The 22,077-nt window shown below is 46.1% G+C and overlaps 1 protein-coding gene across 1 annotated transcript; it reads right to left on the bottom strand.

The window, feature by feature from the left end:
* Nucleotides 1–1,717: 1,717 nt before the first annotated feature.
* On the bottom strand, nucleotides 1,718–20,817 carry PSEN2 (presenilin 2). The gene is made up of 11 exons (XM_061350519.1): nucleotides 20,681–20,817; nucleotides 15,165–15,361; nucleotides 14,216–14,445; nucleotides 12,774–12,915; nucleotides 11,816–11,883; nucleotides 10,826–11,046; nucleotides 9,900–9,998; nucleotides 7,685–7,762; nucleotides 6,012–6,131; nucleotides 5,391–5,509; nucleotides 1,718–4,077 (listed from the first exon to the last, which is right to left on the bottom strand). The coding sequence occupies exons 2-11, from the start codon at nucleotides 15,306–15,308 to the stop codon at nucleotides 3,922–3,924; spliced, it is 1,377 nt and encodes a 458-aa protein (XP_061206503.1). The 5' UTR covers nucleotides 15,309–15,361; nucleotides 20,681–20,817; the 3' UTR covers nucleotides 1,718–3,921.
* Between the last annotated feature and the right edge of the window lie 1,260 nt (nucleotides 20,818–22,077).

The following is a 22,077-nucleotide window of genomic DNA, read 5'->3' as shown; positions in this document are numbered from 1 at the left end:
AAGGACAGCAGCATGCTCTTTCCACCCCCAGGATTAGCAAGACCTGCTGGGACAGAACAGGAGACTCCAAGTGAGAGGAGGAATGCCAGTGCAGTAGGTATAACCATTCCTTCTTGAAGATGCTCAGGAGAAACTCTCATTTAGCAATGTCTGGAAGAGCCCCTGACTTATGCCTGGGGGTTTGAGGCCTGAAACTAAGGCTTAATGCTTCTAAAAATGGGGGGGGTGGAACACGACCCAAACAAAATAGTGTGTCTAATGCAACAGCAGGACCTCACCCACAGGTGCAGCCCTGATCATAGCATCACATTTGAAATCTTTATATAGATTCTGGCACAATGTGAGCTCACTCTCACTCAAAGCCTGGCCTGTGCTGTGCCAAAACTGCAGCTGTGCTGGGGTGTGAGGTGCCTGCTTTCTCCCTGCCATGAAGAAGAACACAGGGCCTTCAGCCTCACTTAAAAGTAAGGGGCACACAGCAGAGTACTTGAAAATGGCTGGTACTTCTTCATATAGACGTACTGCCCTCCTGTGGCTGCCAAGGAGCATCTCTAATGCAGGAACAGGGAGACCAGGGACTGAGGGGAACGATACAAAAATGTAACTATATATTCAATTTAAACCAAAACACGATAACAAGGAAAGAAAAGGAAAACACCCTGTGTGATTAACTGGGAGTACATAAAAAGGCAAGAACAAAGCAGAGAAATTTACTGAGAGACCTAATTGTTTTGTAAAGATAGTCTCGAGCTATTCTTCACCAGTCTTGTCAGTGAGTGCCATTTACTCACAGCGATGGTTCATCTAACTTCATCTGGGTGAATGGGGGAGACAGATGAAGTTCATCTGACTTCATATGGATACCCCATGGGGGAGACTTCACTAGCAACTGGTGCAAAGAAGGTGTGGGAGAGGAGAGCACTGCTGCATTTCCCTGACTGTGACAGACATGTGCTATGACCTTCCTGTATCTACTAACAGAAGCTGGCACAACTTCTGCAGTGTTCATAAGGCTCTTGCTGAGACACCTCATGTTGCAAATGTGTCCCTTCCTCTCTGTGAGCCAGGATGAGATGACGTTTCTAGCACAGCCTGACTTCTCTCTGAGGGACTTGCCTTAAAAGCCTGAAGTTAGGTTCTATGAATAAGACCTTGACTATCTGCCAGGAAGCCTGTTTCTTGTACTTTATGACTGTGCTGCTTCTTGTGCACCCTCTGCGGGCAGAACGCATCTCCAGTCTCTCATACTGGAGTGGGTGTGACAGGGATCATGTAGGAAAGTGCCAACATGTGGCATCTCCTTCAGGACTTGAGGCTGTGAAGTCACACCCACATCAAGAAGGGTGTCACCCCAGTCTACTTGACAGCAGTGCTTTTAGGGGGATGTACATCAGTGGGAATGCTGGGATCTCTTCAGGTGACAGAGACTGCAGTTGAGCAGAGCATGTGCCAAGCTGAAGTCAGTGAATGAGCACAGGAGACAGACAAATGCTTTGTTCATTCAAGTTGCCAGATCCCTGACTCAGCATCTCATGTAGTAGCCAGCTAGGGAATAAGGTAAATCCTGCCTTCTCCAGTTCCACAGCTTAGGCCATACGGTATTAACATCACGAATAAAACTTTGCTTTACGCACAGGTGAAAATGGCCAATGAGATGAGAAATCAGTCAATATCATTTTAAAACTTGTGTGTTTGTGTGTATATGCACACATAAACACACAGAGAGAATATGTATGTATTTATAATAAGCACATACGAAGTTTTACACAATTAAAACTACTCCAGTATGTACATGATATATTCCTGTCACTCACCAGGACAATACATTTTGTTGCACTGACAGAATCTGTTGCTCAGTTTCCTTTTACATTACAGTAACAAAACTATGCAGAACTGCTCAGTGGAAGGCCAATCTTTGACAAGCACAGATCTGCAGCAACCCACCAGCTCCAGCAGTGATCCTGCAAGATTTGAAGGTATTCCTCCAGCTTCCTTCAAATATCAACTCTGCTTTCACAGAAACCAGTTGTTTCTAACAATATGCTACAACCCCGTTAAGCCAAGCAGGATTTTTCCTCCAGTGCTTATAAATAATTCACACCCTCTCTACACCATGCAATGCAAAAAGTAGTATCATCTTTGCAGTATTCTCATTTGGCCCCATAACTGCTTTAAAAAATACCCCCAAAAGAAAAGGAAGAAAACCCAACGCTCACATAAACCTTAAAAATCAGCAGACAGAGCTCTACTGATTTATGTTTCCAAAGGAAATACCTTTCAGTAATAATTAACTCTGCAGATGTTAAGTCCAAACATTGCTAATGTGAGAAATGAGGACAGAAAACTAAACAAAGAGCAAACTGAGAGACACACAGCTTGTGAAAACCCTTTCATGTGTTTGCATCACCCGCATGATGTCCTTCGTAAATACCAAAATAGATGAGCTTGAACAAGTCTACTGGAAAAAACACTACCTTAAAAATGTGTAGTTCAAAGCCTTATCTAAAAAGCATTATGAGAGATGAAACTGCATCTCTCTGTCACTGCATTAGTCACAAAACCTTGCATCATGTTGCATTCTGAAACACTGACACTGATGAGCTGTCAAAGAAAACAGCACTTCTTTTGCATCATCGACACTAGACTAAAAAGAAAAGACTAAAACCCACAGAACTTGGCTGTTTTAAAAAGCTGACTCTCTGAATAGAAACCAGATGATTTTAAAAGGTGGAGAAAACCACCAGGTTTGGTCAGACCTGTATTTTATACTGGCAGCAAGCACTGTGATTCTTGTACTGATTTCTTTTACAGGAACTCAAGGGTGTGTAAATATTCCTAGCATTAATGATGCCTTATGTAAGAAGCAGATTGCAGTTTGCACCTCTGTCTTTTGATACAAGTTATGACAGGGTAAATAACTGGTTTAAAATTTGTAATACATAAAATAATCTTTAAACAGTACCAAAAACTAGGTAAGCCCAAGTGTCAACCCCTGTAAGAGGACCTCTTCATAAAGGGAAGGTAAAGCCTCCTTTGGAGTAGTTACAGCCACACACAGAAATGAAACTAGAAATACACACAAGAAGTTACAGATCTGATTTACTGGAGTTTTGTAGTAATTTCCACCTGATGGTAATCTGAGGATTGTAGTATGGAGCCAGAAAAAGACTTCCAAAAAGGTAAAATGCTGGGAGAAGACAGGAAGAAAGTATCTGAATTCCCACACTGAGGATCTGATGTGCTGGAACAGGCAGCCCTGCCTCCATCAGCCATTAGGTGCGGTGGTGGATGCGCTCAGAACATCAGAAGCCTTACGTTTAAACATCCCAATCACCAACATTCCTGCCTCAATCCATCATGGCTCACTATATCTAAGGTCAGAATAAATAGGCATTTGGGACAATTGCAGAAGTTGTGTGCACAGAAGACAGGTTATGCAGCTCAGCCTCACTTCCCTACTGCAGGTGTAACACACTGCTCTGTTCTGTGCATGTTGGCTGCTATGTTTCTCTGATTACAATTCACTTGCACAGCGTGTTTGCACAACACTTCAGAAGTGTTAAAAACCCTAGAATACAGTTAAGCTTGATTGAAATTCCAGGGATAAAACACTTCAGCTTCTGGAAGCACAAATCAGACCCTTCTTCAAGCGTCCCATGCTACATACAGGTTTCTGTGCTCACAACAGCCAGTGTACACATCAAATCACATAAAAGTAACACTCTGACATCAGCAATGAGCCAGGATTTTCCCTGGAGTCCCAGAGTCCTGTATATATTACATTTTTAGTACACATCATGTCACAGAGTTAGTGTTTTCCTTACAAATATATGGCACTAAGTGTAAAACTTCAGCACTTACTCCAGTGTAACCATACTTCACAGTAAAGCTTTCAAAAGAATCCTCTAACTCCCACCTCTTCTAAATATACAGCTGGTGGGAGGCCAGGGTGTCCATGAATGGTCGCACAAGGTTGTCTGTCGAGAAGTAGAAGACCAAGCCAAAGGTGATGGAGATGGGAAGAGCAGGCAGTGCTTTCTTAAAAACAGCCAGCAGTAAGAGAGTTAAGCATAAACCCTGCAAGAGAGAAGAGAACAAAAAACACAGACATACAGTAAGAAGCCCGGAAATGTATGTCATCAACAACCTAATATACAAATAACAAGCCACACTGTACAGCATCTGACTCCTGCCTGAGCTAGCAGAGGCCCCCAGCTTCACCTTTCAAGTTGCCCAGGCATTTTCTTCTGTAATCTTGCTCACAGCTTTCTGCTGAGAAGATGCTATAAGCAGCTCACGCTGACATACAGCTGACCCTGAGAGCCTCATTTACTTACAGATTACATTTTCTTCCGTGCCGTTACGCATGAAGTACTGTTCCAGCACATAAGAGCACTTAAATCCTGGTCAGCTACAGAGATAAGAACCTCCACTGCAGGACTGTGAATATACAGCAGCATGTACTGCTAACGCCTTCCCAGTTTGCAAGGTGTCTTGGGGTAAAACAAATAAATAAATAGATCAACAGCAGATAGAAAAATACCCACTGCTGTTCTTTTGACTGCACTGCATTCTATGACAGGTTGATTCTGGTTTTATCTGGATAGCTGGCCAAGGTTTGGGTTTTGGAGCATGTGTGAAAGCTTTGGTATACTTTGGGAGGACGGTATGGCTAAAAGCATTTAGGTATGGATTCCTTCTCTCATCTGAGCCCTTTCTAATTCCTCCATGATGACGAATGAAGGACACAATAATTCATTTTCTTTTACCTTTTAAAAATCCTGCTGGTTAATTTCCATTAGGATGCTGATGTAAACAGCAAATTCCTAGTAATTATTTTCTACCTAGGTGAAAGCTCAGTAGTGTGTGTTCATTAGACCTGGCAGGACCGAGTGCTTTAGCAGTTACAGTATGATCCTCATCTGCTTTTACTAATAATTTCCATGGATTTTTAAGTCTCCTTCCTTCCAAGCTCAAACACCAGAACAAGACAGTTCTTCATCCTCTTATGTAGCAGCTCTCCTTAGCATAAGGGAATTAACCTTTTCAACTTTACTTGCTGATAAACATGCACTTTATGATACTGACTCTTCTGGCTGACAGAAGTTCCCAGTCTTTTAGCACTGAAGCAAGCACACTGACAGTTCTGCTGTAACTAATAAGCTGGTAACTGGCTGTTTTACCATCTCCACACTTTGCTCTGTTCTGACAAGTTGATACCATTCAGCTTCAGTGGCTGCTTAAAGCCTGACTCTGTAGATTAGGTGGTTTCTCCTAGATACCCATCACATTACCTGCAGTGATTAAGCAGTACTCAGCTGCTGGTACTTCTGGCAACACTGCTCTACTAAATAGGGTGTAAGAGAGTTACTAAAAGCTTGCTCACTTACTATGAGAATGGCTACAAAGCAGGCCAGCGTGGTATTCCAGTCTCCACTCGCTGTGGCCGCTGCTTTCCCAACAAGCACACTATAAAATATGAAGTCTCCAAGGCCCAGCTTCACACCCCCTGACAGAAGTGGGGAAAGAAAACAAGGGTTAATTCTGTTCCTCCTGCTCTGCTTCCTCCTGAACAAATTCTTGCCCCTGGGGAGCAGGTGAGGGTTCCTCATCCTGGCTCCAACCTGGACCCTTAGCACCCCACACACTACTGAGGAGGCCGAGTCTTCCAGCCTCCTCTCCCACAGCTGTTTTTGCTCAGCCTCATTCTCTGAGGTGCTGCCCTGGGCTGCTTTACAGATGTACCCGCTAAGGAAGCATGAGAATGGAAAGGGATGGGAGGCAAGGAAAAGGAGGAACTGTTTCAATTGTGTAGCCAAGAGATGTCACTGGAACTACAATCCCAGATCAGATTCTGCAGCAGCAAGTAATATGCAGTGAGACTCAAGATCTCTGTTGCTCAGCAAGACACAACTCTTCAATTTCAATTAGACCAAAGTGGGTAACAGTGTTAACCACAATAAGAAAAAAGTCAGGTTCTGACTGAAGTCAAGGTACAAAGCTTCTCTTACTTTCCTCCTCCTCCAGCTCCTCTAGAGAAGTGATGGGGCGGTTTGGAACAGGACTCCTTGTCTCCGACATCTGAGAGTCTGCATGTGAAGAGCTCCCATGGTTGCCTCTCCCATCCTCAGCTTGGTTCCATAAAAACAGGCCAAGACAAGCAAAGAAAAGAAAAGGTAGCTACATTTATAACTTAACACGTGAAATCCACACTGCTGTGAAACTTCCCTGGGATGGGTAAGCTCTTTGCTTCTTGGAGGTGTGATCATCAGGACCAGTTCAAGCAGAGACACTTAGTGGCCTTGAGGAAAACACGTGTTATTATTCGAACCAGTAGGAAGAGTATGTGTTCACAGCTTCTTTGGCAGCTACCCAGCAGCTCAATGGCTTTAACAGGCAAGTACATATGCAGAACTAAGCTCTGCACAGGCTAGAATGACAAGTAAAGCCCAGTAAAGTCAATATGCATTCCCACATCTTTGTGTCTTTGGGGTGGAGATGCTCAGGTGTTCCCTAACTGATCATATGACAAAAATGGATGACTAAGAGGACTGCCATTTATGAGAAGTCACACTGACACTGAAGCTGGGATGTTCACATGTAGAAAGTGGACACATTTCATTGTTCAGTGATTTAATTTTTATTTTCCCCTATTAAACACATCTAACAGAGCCCTTGGTAGTGCTTTTGGAAGCAGCCTGTCTGAGATATATTCCTCAGTTCCCATTTTCCAGAAGCACTCATACAAACTTTCCAGACCATGTCAGTCTGACAGGATGCTGCTGCTGCAGATGCAAGCAGACTGCGATCTGGGACACAGAGCGCTTCCACAGAGGCATTCTGTAGGCTCAGCATGCTCTTTCAAAGCAGGATTGTGTCCCTGCTGTTTGTTAGTGTGTCAGCTGCTTTACCCCGAGATAAGCAGCATGTTCAGTTACCAAACCTTAGCATACATTTACTGCTTTAACATAAAAAGGTACTGTCTTTTCTAAAGTTCAGCAAGGCCAGATGGGGGAGATCCTCCCAACATCATAAATGACATTTTATAAAATCACATTAAAACTGTGTTTAATTTGCATGTCAAGAAGATAAAAGCAAAGGCACATAAATTGCCACAGGTGCAGCTAGCATGTAAACTTGGTACACCTCAGCTACTGTTGGGTAACTGCGCAAACATAAGCTTTTACCCAGTGGTAAATGTAAGGATGTTCATTTTCTTTGGCAGGGTAAGCCATGCTGCACTTACCGCTGGGTAAGAGCATGTCTGCTCCATGCCAGTGGCCTGAACACAACACACTGCAATGCACTTAAGTTCAGCAGCTCACTGGCATTGTATTTATGAGCCTATGTTGTAATGTACTATCCCCAGCTAGTAAAAATATGAACCCCCTCTAGTCCACTTTCAGCTCTGCCTTCAGTACGTCTGAAGATGTGTTAACAGTATTTGTTTGGTTTCCTGTTTGTGTTTGGTTTAAATAAAAGCAGCTTGAATACTGGAACTTTCTACATCATCTGGTCATCTTTCCTGCCAGCCCTAACGGCAGGTTTCAGAACATCAAGTTCTGCAGCCACCGAGAAAATGCATCCATCAGGATTTAGGGGCTTACATGTACTTGCAGTGTAAAACATACACATTATTTCCATGGAACAGTGCTCTGTATAGAAGAGTAACACGCAAGCAAACCTGCATCCCACGTCTGCTGACTTGGTCCTCTTGCTGCTGTGTCTGGCTTTGCCATTCCAACTGTCCACATCATAGCAGCTAGAAGCAAGAGAGAAAGTAAACAGCTGCATAAAACATCAATCACTACAGCTCAGAGGAAATAGGTATTTAGCTGTCCCTAAAAATACAAACTTTTGCTTCTGTAAATACTTTTAAACCTCTCATTTTTAGGTGGTTCCCCTCACACTTTGAAGGTAAGAGAAAATTAAGGCAGTGCATTCAGTCTTTAAGAAAGTCCCAGAGTACAGATAGGTAAGAGTCAGTACAGGCCTCTCTGGAGGCTAAAGAACACAAAAATCCAGAACTAGCATCCTCATCTCTTTTGTTTTCTTCAAAAACCAAATGCCCAGGAAACAATGGTAGTACAAAAGGTAACCAGAGGTTAACTTACACAGCCTGCTCCTCATGTTCTACTAAAGGTAAAGCACCCAAAGGAGGGATATGCAGGAGCTGTCTAGTTTTAGGTGTACTAGTCTTCCCTCTCCCTATTTGGTTTGATTCTTTCCTGTCAGAATAGCAGCTATTTCTGTTTTGGTTCCAAGAACAACTGAAGGATGTTTGGGAGTTTATTCTTGATATGGACCCCTAAACTAAAAAGGAAGACAAACCATTTTGGAATCAGTGGAAGGGAACTCAAATCAGTCGTTTATTTAAGTGTGCATTACTCTTCCTGTTTTTATAGAAGCTAAACTAAACAAAGTAAGCCAAAGCAAACACAGTGCCTGCTTTTCCACTACAAGCTCAGCCAAGGGATGTTTTTACATCTAGAGGGAGCCACAGAATGTGGTCTTGCAATGGAGACACTGATGTTCTGCACAAGATCCTTTTGTTCGGTACTTACTATCTGTTGAATTGCATTCTCCTTTAAAGAAACCCTTGTTAGCTAAAACATGAGGAGAGGAACCTTTTACAAGGGCATGTTGTGACAAACAAGGGGGAATGGCTTTAAACTGACAGAGGGGAGATTTAGATTAAACACTAGGAAGAAATTCTTCCCTGTGAGGCTGCTGAGGCTCTGGCACAGGGTGCCCAGAGAAGCTGTGGCTGCCCCATCCCTGGCAGTGTTCAAGGCCAGGTTGGATGGGGCTTGGAGCAACCTGCTCTAGTGGAAGGTGTCCCTGCCCCTGGCAGGGGGTTGGAACTGGATGAGCTTTAAGGTCCCCTCCAACACAACCATTCTGTGATTCATCTAGATTGTCTCAGGCCAGTATAACATAACCTCCAGTAAAACGGAGGTGAGCTAAAGCCAAGAGAAGCTCTGCTTGGAACATATAAGAGCTTTTATGTAACATTAAATGCTGGGGGGAAGAAAAAAGAGCAATAACGTTGCAGCCATCCTCAACTTCCCACTGAACATCTGGCAATAGCCATTCTCCTTAAAACTGATGTAATGCAAAAGTCACTGATGTCCACAAATCACTTGAGTCCAGACCCCGTGAGTGCTGATTCGTCTGCCGTTCACCTATCTTAAGTACATATATACCTTTGGATAAGGACACAAGACACCATCACAGTTAAACAGCCCAAGAAAGCCAGGGAAGAGACAACTGATTCTGTTTGTAGAGCAATGCTTGAATCATTTACAAAGCCAGCAGCCAGAAAGTGAACAGCACTGCTGTCCATACAGTGTACAAAGCAAGAGGGAGCTATGGGAAGCACAGAACCTCATCACACGTTAAAAGTACATGAAGTGTATGCATAAGGTAGAAGTGTATTGAGTGGCATCATCTCATCAGAGAACTTAGCAAAGACTACTGTCCATCTAACACAGGTTATGTGTTAACAGTATGCAGAACAAAAGGGCATGTTCTGCACTGCATTCATGAAAGGATAAATCTGGTTTGAACATTTCAGCTTCAGGTTGGATTGAGCCTTGGGTGGCCTGGTTTAGTGGGAGGTGTCCTTGCCCATGGCAGGGGGGTTGGAACTAGATCTTAAGGTCCTTTGCAGACCTAACTATTCTATGATTCTATGAGGCAAATAGAGGCTTCCTGTGGCTAATTAGAGTTGGCACCATTGTAACTGATAAACAAGGCCTTCTATAAATGGTCTGTTCCAGAATATAAATGCACACCAATCTTAGGGCAAGGAAGTAACTAAAATAGTGCTCTTCAGTTTGACACAGAAATAGGCTGTTTAATCTGACTAAAAACATTAACATTCTGATCATACTTACAGGAATATATTAATGCAGGAAAAATGGGCTCATTTCTCTCCTGTGCAGTTTCTACCAGCATTCTCAGTGGCCCCTTGGGACAGAGAACAGCCATCAGATCTGCGAAGAGAAAAAGGCCAGACAATCTCATCTCAAACTATCATGCATATTTTACATTCTTTATCTTTAAAAAGCTATTCTCCCCTCAAAATTACATCTGTCAATATTAACTGGATGATTTCCTGAATGGCAGTTTCTGTTGTTCAAGTCCTTGAAGATGCTGTTCACTTAAAATACCATCCCCAAGCCTCAGTGTAGTAGTTAAGAGTTTTCATTGTGCTAATCCTATAAAAAGCCTCCTGAGAATAGCACGTTATTTCTTGGAAAGTAGATAACAGCATTATATCAAGGTGTTAAATTTAATTAGATGAAGACTGGGAGTGCTTTGTTCACCTCCTGCAACCCACTGCTACACACACTGACTCTGTGTTTCACATGAAGGAAGTTCCTCTTTGCCTGCCCTCTCTCCTCCATCACAGCTCCTCACCAATCTGAACGTTACCTCCCAACTACCCCTTGTTCTGCAAGTTCTCTTGAAATTTATTACTCATACCAAAATCCATGATCTCTTGATAACCACAAATGGAACCTGCAAGACTATCAGGTTGCTACTGACAAAAATCCAGCCACCCCCACCATGCAGTCAGATGTGGTTCAGTACTTCCCCAACTTGTCATTCCACTTTGAAAAACATGGTAGGAGTGCAGTACCTATAGGAACAAGTCAGCAAGAGACAAGCGAGAGAGTCCGCTTAATTGCCCTTCTGCCCCATTCTAAACCTGTTAGCACCATAAAGTTGTTGTCTGAATGACATCCACAGTCCTGAGACTGCCTCTCAGAGTAGCCTCTCCATGAGCCACACCTTGAGAGTCCCAACCCAGACTTACCATAGATGGAGATTGCACCTAGAATCACCCACGCTGACCACTCCGGTAGATACTTAATGAAAACCAGTGCCATTAGAGCACTGATCATAATAAGATATGCTTGCTGAAGCTGTAAGGGACCTTTCCAGTGTATGCAAATCATCCCAACAGCTCCGAAATTCCAGATGACTAAGAACAGAGTGGGGTAATCCATGGCCACATTGTACGTCTTCAATACTTCACTGGAATAGAAGAAAATTTAGCTAAGCAATAAAAGCAGCTAACACACAAAGCATCCTACTAGCCAAAGTTAAACAAGCCTCCTATTACACGAAGAGGAAGCAGGGTAGAAGCAGCTCTCAAGATGAAAGGGGAACCTGCCTTGTGGCCAATGGCTTCTCTTAGCTCTCTGTTCCTCCTGTAGGAGGTGGACATGCCACGTGCGCAGTCACCACAATGCCTTAGTCCTGAGGTCAACAGTGATTACAATGGTTTGAGCAGGCAGGATTTCAAGTGTTAACCAAACATAGGCCTGCAGCTACGTGACCACCTGCAGCAAGGAAGCCATGTAAGAGCCATCCCACCACATGCATGATGTTAAAACTGAGAAGTTTCAGTTAAAACTGAAAAGTTCTAAGTGTCACCTGCAGATTAAAAGCTTGGTTGTGTCTAAGCTGGGAGCTATGGGAATGAGTTTGCAACAATACAGCCCAAGAAAAAGGCAAAACAAAGAACTCAGCCTGTCAAGTTCCTTTCCCTTTGTTCCTCAACATACAGTTCAGTGCCTCTGTACCACAAGGGTCAGCCTGCTCGCTTCACACTCATAGTACCAGTGATTTTTATAAAGTAGGCACTGCCTATTAAAGACTTCATTTGCCATTTTTTAATTTAATTAATGATTCTAACAGTTCTTAAACCTCCATTTGGAGAAGGGAGACGTTGCTCGTGTTGTTCGAGTTGGGCATTTTCTGCACTCTGAACTGCCAGGTTACCTGCACCATTCCCACTTACCCGAGATATATGTAGGTAAAGAGGAAGAGCAGCATCAAAGAGGACAAGATCAGCCAGCCATGGATAAACTATCAAGGACAAAAAGAGACAGTGACTGAAGGTACTGTTACCCCTCACGCAGCTTGCAGTGCCTAGTGCACACACTACTGACAGAGCTTCTATTGTCCTTCTGCACCCCCCTCCAGCTTCCAAAGACTGCCTTCCCCACTGCCAGTGAGGGAGGAGGGACTGCCAATTGCTCCCAGTTCTCCCAAACTCTCTCATTTTGTGTTCTATTCCTTGGTATTTGTTTTTGTTGGTTGGGTTTTAGGGTTTTTTTTTTAGCCTCTTTCCTATCAATTTCCATGGGTACCCATAGCCTGGCTCCTAGATCAGATAGGTGAGCACATTCTCTCTGCTTGGTGGAGAAGGAGGGGTTTGCCCAAGATTGTACAGTAAGTCCACCTCAGGGCCAAGTTTAAAACACAGCAATGGCCAGTGCTCAAATGCTGGGCTGGTACAACACAGAAAACTCCCTGGGCACCACAAAACCTGAATGTGCCTTTCCCCCCCAAAGCCTTGTCCCATCCACCAGAGCCTCCACAGGCAGGAAGAATAGCAGTTCCTACAAAGCTTGTCTGAAACTTCCCAAGAGAAGGCATTCACGGTATGCCTTACTTACTCCACATGTATGAACTGCAAACCTTCTTGATCAGATGGTGAAGACTCAGACCTGACTAACACAAAGTAGCAGGCCTGGTTTTTAAGAGCCTACCATTAATGACAAAAAGCCAGCAAGGCATATTCAGGGGCACAGCTCTGCCACCTCTGACAAAGGCTGCTGTACAAGATGCTTCTTGCTGTGACTAAGATGTGGACTAGCCAGTGCAGTGCCTGTATTTCTCACCGACACACAAGCTCCACTTGAACTCAGGCTCACAGCATACAGGTTGAAAAGGCTCTGGCATGAACACTGTACCTTGTAGCAGCGATATTTATAGAGCACAACTAGAAAAACAGTCATTACGACGATGACACTGATCATGATGATGGTGTTCAACACTGAGTTCAAGAGACGCTGGCCCACAGATGGGGTATCCTCGCTGAAAGGGGTGTAGATCCTGCAGTATAAAGCAAAAGCCATATAAAGTATATATATTCTCTTCCAACCAACTGCAACAAGATAGATAAAGCCAGTCCTCTCTGTGTGTGGGGAAGGGAGGCAGGACTGCCAAGGACAGCAAACGTAAGAGGTAGCCTCTCAAGTGGCTGGGCTCCAGTTAATTATCAACTAAAGATTAGTGGTCTCTATCAAAAGCACATTCCTACAAGAAGCTGTGGCTGGTAAAGCTCTAAACAAAGAGACCTAGAGTTTAAATTACTTCATTTTAGTAGCTTCTCTCCAGGCCACACATTTTTATTGCATGCTTTGGATCCTCTCCATGATGATTACAAGGCTACATCCCTTTCTTTACACACTTGGTAGAGAGTTTTGGACTCTTTTATCCCTTCTCATCACCCTGCATCCCACCCTTCACCCCCATTTGGTTCAGTTCAAGGGACCACAGTCCCTGTTTCTCCACCCAACATGTGAAGCACAGTTAGAGCCCCAGGAGTGCTCTCAAGCACAGTCAGCATGAACACTATCAATCATAACTGTATGAATTATGTATCCACACCGTGAGTCTGTGAGAACCAGAAATGTCATCAGGAAATGAGACACTCATCCAAATGAACATGCTATTCCCTGACTGCTGCCAGCTAGTGAGTGAGCAGATGAGGAGTTCAGATTGAGCCTTTTACGCTGCAGTATGAAGCAACTTTCTAGCAGCCTTCCAATATCTGAAGGGAGCCTACAAGGATGCTGGAGAGGGACTCTTCATTAGGGACTGTAGCAATAGAATAAAGGGTAATGGGTTTAAACATTAACAGGGGAAGGTCAGGTTAGATACAAGGAAGATCTTTACTGTGAGAGTTGTGAGAGAGTGGAACAGGTTGCCCAAAGTGGTAAATGCTCCATCCCTGGCAGTGTTCAAGCCCAGACTGGACAGCCTTGGGTGACATGGTTTAGTGTGAGGTGTCCCTGCCCGTGGCAGGGGGTTGGAACTGGGTGATCTTAAGGTCCTTTCCAACCCAAACCATTCTGTGATTCTACGACTACTACGCTGCTCATAGGCTTCACTTAGGGCGCCCTAATGACAGTGCTAATTCATCAGTATAATGCAGGTATGGAAGGACTTACACAGAGGAACGTAGCATACTTTAGTAATGTCTTTGTACACTTGCACAGCCACCTTTAGCTGTGTAAAGGTTCTCCCAACCTGCCAAGGAAGCACTCTGTGTACACAGAGTGTATGAGGAACCTGTGTGTAAAGCTAGAGATCCCATGTACTCAGAGGCTGTTTTGAAGACCCCACTTACAGCTGCCCGTTTTTCTCCGTATAGAAGCGCACTGACTTTATGGTGGCGACGACAACAATCATACAAAGGGTGACAGGCACAAAGAGCATGATTACATGCTTTGCTCCATATTTCAGAGTCAGTTCCTCCTCTTCGTTTTCCAAGGCGCTTCCTCTCACTGGAACACCCGAGTCAGACATTTCCCCATCAGCAACGTTGTTAGGGCTACGGCTGCTACCTGTTCGCCTCTTCTGAAAAGAAAGATTAACAAGTTATGTGAGACACTTCTTTGTGTTCAAAGTTTTATTCCATCATATTTCATGAGACTGCTGTAGGCCACCACAGCACACCAACGTGCCTCGTAACAGAGGGGTACCAAAGGAACAATACAATTAGAAATTCCATTGCAAACAAGCTGCAAGAGCTCTTAAACCAAAACTATGAATATCTTGGGGCCTCTTCAAGTGCCATACACATGGGCGCATGCACATGAAGGGCAAGATGCCCAGAACGTAGAGGAAATGTCACTGGAGTGCATAAGCTTGACCAGTTCATCCCCCCACAGCAATACTGTGCTTGCTTTACCCTGCTGCTTCACTAGCAGCAGGAATAGACTCTGTCCTAATATTTCTGCATTTGATCAGAGCAGACAAAGGGTTTCTGCCAAAACAAGGAGGCTGAACAGGATATCCTGCAAGAGTCATATGTGCATCAGGTCCAGATTAAAAGCTTGTATCCGTAAAATTGTAACATGACCAAAAGGAAGGAAAAGGGAGGAGTATATATAGAGATTAAAAGAGGGAAGAAGTCACAGTGAAGAAATGGGAACCCATACTGATGCTGCGAGTGAGAAACAACAGTGGCCAAAGCAATCCTGCTGGGCAGCCTGCTGGGAAGGCCTGAGGGGTAGCAGAACTGTATCTATCACCACATCCCATTCCTTCACTCACCAGGAAGGACGCACACCTACCCTATGTGCCTGCGGCTCCCCGGCTCCTGAGGCTTGCAGGCCATCCTGGTAGGAGGGCACCGGAGGGCTCTCCGCAGACATCAGGGATGTTCTCTCATTGCAGGGCTCCTCCTCGCTGTCCGAGTTGTTCATGAATGTGATCATCGTTGCGTTCCCAGCGAGCACTCAGGAGGGGCGCAGCCAAGCACTGCTCAAGGCTGAGGAGGCAAGCACAGCAGAAGGGAAGAGAAACAGTGAACGCTGCAGTGCAAACCCCTGGAAGTGTGAGGAGGGGACACAGGGAGGCTACAGCACGCTAAGTAACTCCATCTCCTTCTAACACCTGATTTAGCCTGCTGTCACCCCAGGCATGACAATCCATTCCATTAAAGTCACTGTTACTTTTACAGTCAGGGAGGACAGCACAAAGCAGCACTGAAGCAATTTAATACCTCATTTTCTTTGCCCCAGCTTTCACAGTTGCTGCCTCTTGTTTTCCCTTTCCCATTAATACACCTTGATTTCCACAAAGGAGGTTTCTCAGTGCTTAAGTGTTTGATTTGCATCGGCCAAACAAAGCATCACCTCAGATGCTGGTTGCCTGCTAGAAGGCTAATGGAGCTCAGCTCTTACACAGCACTCCTGCAAGCATCGCAGATAGCATAAGTTTCTTAGTAACCCAGACCCTCACATTTGCACAAGCCCCTAACCAGGAGTTACGTGCTGGTTTGACTGGTTCTTAACCAGATTAAACTTTATAAGCAGTTCTTCTTTTTGCCCATGGACAAAGAGAGGTTTGTAGAAATGGAAAGACCTGTCTCCTTAGGTGAAGGGAGATAATGAGGGGAGAGCCGGGGCAGCCATGTGGTAAGATCATGAGGGGAGTGATGGGGTGGTTGTGAGGGGACATTGTGAGGTGAGAGCAGGGGCAGCCATGGGCCATGAGGGGTAGGGGCAGCAGCTACATAGCGTGGGACCACTCTGAGGGGGCAGATGAGGTGTGGCTGTGGCTGTAGATCACGCAGCTCAGCCATGAGGGGAGATCAACTTGCCCTAGGTGACATCGTTTAGTGGTGGGCTTGACAGTCCTGGGGTAACAGATGGGCTTAGAGGTCTTTTCCAACCTATTTGATTCTATGACTCTAAAGCACTGTAAAGCTGTAATATCTACAAGAACACTTCTCCTGCTCAGTATTTCACCCAAGCCCATGTGTGTCGGGAAATACATCCAACTCAGAAGAGGAAGCTGAAGAAGCCACGTGTTTTGGATGCAGTCGCTTAAATCTGAATCATGCACTCAAGTCTGACCAGTACAGCCTGCTGTGTGCCAGGCAGCTTGAAAGGTCAGAGTGGATGCTTTGGAGATCTCTGAGATACTCCTGCTTCTCGCTGAGGAGATTGCAATTCACTCTGGAGGGAGGAAAGAGGGAGGAGTGGAACGTTGGTTCCCCTTTCTTTCACAACCTCCTCAACACATCTGGCACCTTTGAGAAATCTTAGAATGTCAGCTCCATCTGCCCAAGTGAAACGTTTTTCAGAGATGTGCTCCTCCCCTGCCTTCTCTTCAAGCTTTTTCACATCATTTTGTTCCTCTTTTAGCCGATAAAAGTGGTGCAGCTACAGGAAACAAATGCAGGGGTAGCCCTCAAGCCAAACCCGTCTGCAGGATTACTGAGTGAGCTGCGTAACACCTGCATTTGTCTGCTTTTTCTTAGAGCCTAAAATCTCCACTCCAAGCACTTAACACATCCTTTAACTGAGCATGAAGTCTCACAGTGTACAGTTGACAGCCTAGATTTTGGTTCAGCTACAGGACTCAGGCCTTTAAAGACAGCAGGTATATGAAGTCATTCAGTTGTGACATACTTCTGGGTCTGTGAACAGGCAGTTATGCATGCCAGAGGATCTGTTACCCATGGAATTTAAGTAACACTCAAAACCTTCTGCCCATGTCAGAGACCAGGGAAAAAATAAGTAAAGATTTACTCTCTGATAGTCTGGGACCAATATTTAGGTTTTTAACAACTCAGTGGAAATATTAAAGAACTTTTTCTCCCAGTATTTAAGAAACTGACACACAAGTTTTGCTGTATAAATTCTGGAGAGGATTTAGAAGGGTCAGCCAGTTCATTAGCCTACTTTCAGCACCCTAGTTAAGCCCACTGGAGGACTTAAACCAATAGCAAAAACAGTGCTAATTATTAACCTGCACGACTGCATGGGAAAAGAATCTCATGTTTTAAAACGGCCGTTTTTAAGCTGGACATGTTCTCCCTCAACAAGTATATGGATAAATGCAAAGATGCAACAACATTTCTGGTCAGCAAGCAGACTCAGTCCTGAACACAGCTTTACTGTCCCTTGTTTACATGGCTTTGGTTTCATTGAGGGCTGACACAGACTCCAGCATATCTGGGATTCTATAGCTCCTATAGATTCAGGAACTCCTATAGCAACAAGCCCTCAACAAATTCTCAGATGCTGTACTCACAGCTGCCTTAAACTGACCTAAATACATGGTCCTCCCCAAAGGGTGGTCTCTCTGGTGCCAACACCAGGTGCTCTGTCTAGCTCTTTTGAGAAGACAATAGGCACTGTTTTCCTTTGCTTTTAAGGAGCCAGGTTGCAGCAGGACCAGCTCCCAGGCTGGCTATGTGAACAGCCCCAGTGCCCACACTGAGGTAAAGCAAATGTTGGCTGAGCCACCCCTGTTCCAGTAGGGCCAAGCCTTACAGCAGCAAGCCCTCTGCTCTGCTCGCTCCCAGAGGGAGCAGCAGCCCACCCTCACCTCAGGCCTGCAGCACCTATGGCAGCGTGCCTTTTAGCTAAGCAGGAGCCGTTGACATACGGTTTACAGAGGTAGGCACACTGGCCCTCCCCTTCTTCCCCCCACAGACACAGTAGGGAGTTTGCCTGATGTTCTATTTGTTCATCAGAGCTGCACCTTCAACCAAGGCTGTGCTGGCTGCCAGAGAGAGCTTTGGTTTAAGTAGCATGCCTTTCAGGGGAGGAAAGGACAGCCTAGTCACTCTCACATCCATGTGCCCAGCACAACAGCATCCTTTGGGATTAGCAGAGCCTTGTCCTGGGGGCTTTCTTTCCAGATAGAAAGGGAGCCACAGAGCATCAGGCAACCAAGAAAGGGGTGTTACAAACCCACAGTTTTCTGGTATCATTTCACCAGTTAACCTGAGGGAAGCTGCCTTGCGGAGATAATTTCTGCCTCCCAAGGATGCAAGATACCCCCATAATGGAAGGCACAGGAACCTTCTTTCCTACTGTTTGTGACACCAAATACACCCATGCACACTGACTGTGTCTTCCTAGGCTGAGCTGAAAAGGGGGAAGGAAAGGTCAGGAAAGGAAAGCACTGCAAGCTGAGACAAGCGTGCTCCTTTCTGGCTGTAGCAACAGGAGTGGCTTTCAGGTTGGAGGGGAATGTAAGCTGTATCTGTATTCACAGAAAGCTACAGAGCACGGTCTATCAAATACAGTAAATAAAGTAGTTGAACAACATGCACCAAACCATCATCAAAACTGACCCTCTTGGCTGCAGGGTATCAAGCAAGATTTTCCTTTTTCCCCCCCCCCCTCTGTGGATGGATTCAAACCATTAGGTCCCTTTCCAAAAAATCATATGCTTAAGAGCCAAAAGACCAAACTCTCAAAAAACAGATGGCAAATATGAAAGGGGACAAAAACTAGGTCAGTAGTAAGTGCTCCCTGTAACAGAGCAGCTGAGGTGGGAATACAGCAACTCCTGCTTTACAGCAGTCTTGTGGAGCCTGCAGGAAAGCAGGAGTCACAGTTTCTCTCTTCCAGATGTCCCTTGTGCAAGGGACCTCCTTCCTCAGCTGCAATAAATCAGCTTTATCAAGTTTGATTAATTGGGGCCAGTTCACACTAACGGTAGGATCTAGCCTCGGATTGCCCTTTAATGTCATTCTGCAGCATCACTGTGCTTCACGCAAACCTAAATCCTTTGCTTTGCCTGTCATCCATCACAGACAATACACATACAATATACACCACAGAACAGCTGCTACGGGCTGGCAGAAAATAATATACTTGAGAGTTAAAATTCCTGCTTTTTTTAGGTATATGTATATATATATGCTATAATTGATGGCAATTAGATTAAGAATTAGTTTTTCTTTGCTGTATTTAGATCAAGAGAAAGCTGTGGGCTGACAGTGACAGCCTGATGTTCTCTGAAGTTTCAGCTGTAGCAAGCACTGCTGCTGGGAAGTATGAAGAGGAGGAGAAAACTTCTAAGGTATCCTAAGTGGTGGGGCCAAAATTAGGAGGAAGGATTTCCAGTTCTTGCCAGTAAATAATGGCAGGACGTGGATGCTGCTAAAATAATGGGGGACTTGGAACATGCCATCTCAGTGCTCAAAACAGAACTTGCAAATGCCATTCACTTGCAGCCCCAGAACATAAAGGAAACTCAAGATATTATGGGAAGGTGTAAAGATCTGTAGCCCTCTTTCTGCATTTTAGGGCACACCAACACAGCTGAGCTAGCACTGCTTTCAATTACTCCCCCAAGAAAGGCACAGCACATGGCCCCACAGGGCTGTTTTGCTGGCAGAGCAGAGATCAGACCCTCCCAAGGAGGATCAGAAGGATTATTCTGCCAGCGTTAAGCCCTAACACACTAGCAGTCAACTTCCCACCACAGCCCTGCAGAGCTACCGACACCAGCCAGCAAAGCCTCAAAGCCTGGGTCAGAATTCACACGCTGCTCGCATCTGTGCTACCGCTGCCAGAAGTGACACACCGGGGACACCCAAGGACACCAGCGCTGGGGCTCGGCTCCTGCGCCCTACCTGGGTACCAGGGGCGGTCTGCCATGGGGACACGGAGCCCAGGGTGTCCCGTCCTCCCCCAGCGCTTGCTATGGGCACACCAGACTGGGTGAGCTGCCCCGGCCGTCCCAGCGCACGGCCACCCCCACAGCGGCTGGACGAGAGGGAAACAACAAGCACTTTGAAACAGAAGAGACTAGAAGCCCCCCCGCCACGCAGGGATGCTGCAGGAGGCCACGAGCAGAGACCATGGAGGCCTTTCCCCTGCTCCTTTTCGAGCGGTTACAAGGGTGAAGCGTGCCGGCAGCACTTCGAGCCAAATCCTGGGCTGCAGGGAGAAATGCCGCCGCCCAGGAGAAATACATCGACATATATGTGTATGGTTATGGCCATGGACACACACCCACACACATAACAATATGTATTTACATATGCACATATATAATAGGTGCACATATAGAAATATACATACGTACACACAGAGATGTAACTTTCTCCAGGAGCCAGCCAGGCTGCCGGAGCTCCCTCCCCACCACAGCCACTATGCCAGGCCCCGGCGTGGAGCAAAGCGAAGCGGAGCGGCCCCGCACGGCTCCAGCAGCGTTGCGACTCCGAAATCCCCTCGGCCAAGGCCCGGCCCCTCCCAGCGGTAGAGGCCACCCGAGCCCGGGGCAGGACCAAAGCCAGTTCCCTCCCCGGGGTTCCCCGACGGCCGCCGCTGTTTACCTGCTCCCGGCGCGGCATGAGCTCCACTCCGCTCCCATTGGCTTCGGCACACCCTGGCCCCAGCGCTGCCCGGGAGGACGGCTTCGTCCTCTGATTCGGCCCAGCTGCTGCCGCTCAGCGAGTGGCCCCGCCTCCTACCTACCGTCCCCCAATGGGAGAGAAGGGTGGGACGAGGGACGGCCAATAGGAAGGCGCCCCTCCCCGTCTTCTCTCTCTGAGGGCGAGGCGGCGGGCGTGGTGGAGCCGCCATAGTGGGGTGGTCGTGGGTTTGTGTTGCTGTGGCCTCGCCGGCTGCTGAGGGACAGCACCCGGAAAGGAGCAGTGTCTTTGAGCGCTGCTGTCAGGGCTCGTCCCTTCAGCAGCAGCGCTCGGGTGTCCAGGTGCTGCCATAGGTGGTTATGTGGAAACGCCGAGTGTACCCCTAACAGTGAGCTGCGTGGTACAGCGCCCTCAGCCTCCCCTCACGGGTAGTGACCATCCTCACAGCTGGGCGCGGGAGGTTTATAGTGCCGGTGAACGGCGGGTGTAAACCGTTCGCTTGAAAATGCCTGCCTTTACACCCGTAATTTACGGTTTTTAACTCACCGTCATTGAGGCACCGGCGTTTTGAAGGCATCTAAGTGCTTATCCACAGCCTTCAGTAAATGGGAAAGCTATGTGAGAGTGAACGTCCCGATTGGAATGAAAGATAATAGGGGAGCATAGAGGAGTAAATTGAGAAACCAGAGGAAATGGCCGTGGGATGGTTTATAGATCAGGGATGAAGAACGGAAAACTACAAGCATTTTCATATTATTTGCTAGGGGTGTGAGAAGTTTGTGTTTTCAGAGCTCAAGCCTTTTGGTTGAAAAGAAACCTAGCATGATAGTAAGCAAAACAATCCTATAGACAGATGAAACTGTTCTCCCAGCACACAGACCACTCCTGCGCCTCTGCTGCTCCCATTGCTTTATGAACCGACAGGTAAGTGAAATCTAGGTTCTGGCAGCTCTGTAGCACTTGCTCATCGTCTGTGGAGGCAGAGGCACGAACTGGAGTCATGGTAAAATTCCCTCTGCTGCCGTTGTCACTTAGGGAGAACCCCAGGCACAGGCACGGCGAGGATTTGCAGCAGAGCTTCACGTCCCTCTGTGCTTCGTGCCATCCGTGAGGATCCTGCGTGCGAAAGGAATGAAGGGTAAGGTGGCAGTGGAGGAGATGTGAGGTACAATAAGTGAACAGCCCCCCAGTATGTCAGTGGTGAAAATGGAGGGGTTTGCAGACTCCAAATCTAAGCTGACTGTTACATTCTTTACCCTGAATTTCCTGCACAATATTGGTGACAAGTGATACACTTTCCTTATACCCATAACCCGTATTTTGAGCCACTCTTACACTCGTAACCCTTATTTTGAGCC

The sequence above is a fragment of the Neopsephotus bourkii genome, unplaced genomic scaffold (genome assembly GCF_033783945.1).
Source record: "Neopsephotus bourkii isolate Nb327-2 ecotype Australia unplaced genomic scaffold, CSIRO-AGI_Nbou_v1 NB_518, whole genome shotgun sequence".
Classification (NCBI taxonomy): Eukaryota; Metazoa; Chordata; class Aves; order Psittaciformes; family Psittacidae; genus Neopsephotus; species Neopsephotus bourkii.
This window is presented reverse-complemented; position numbering and strand designations above follow the sequence as displayed.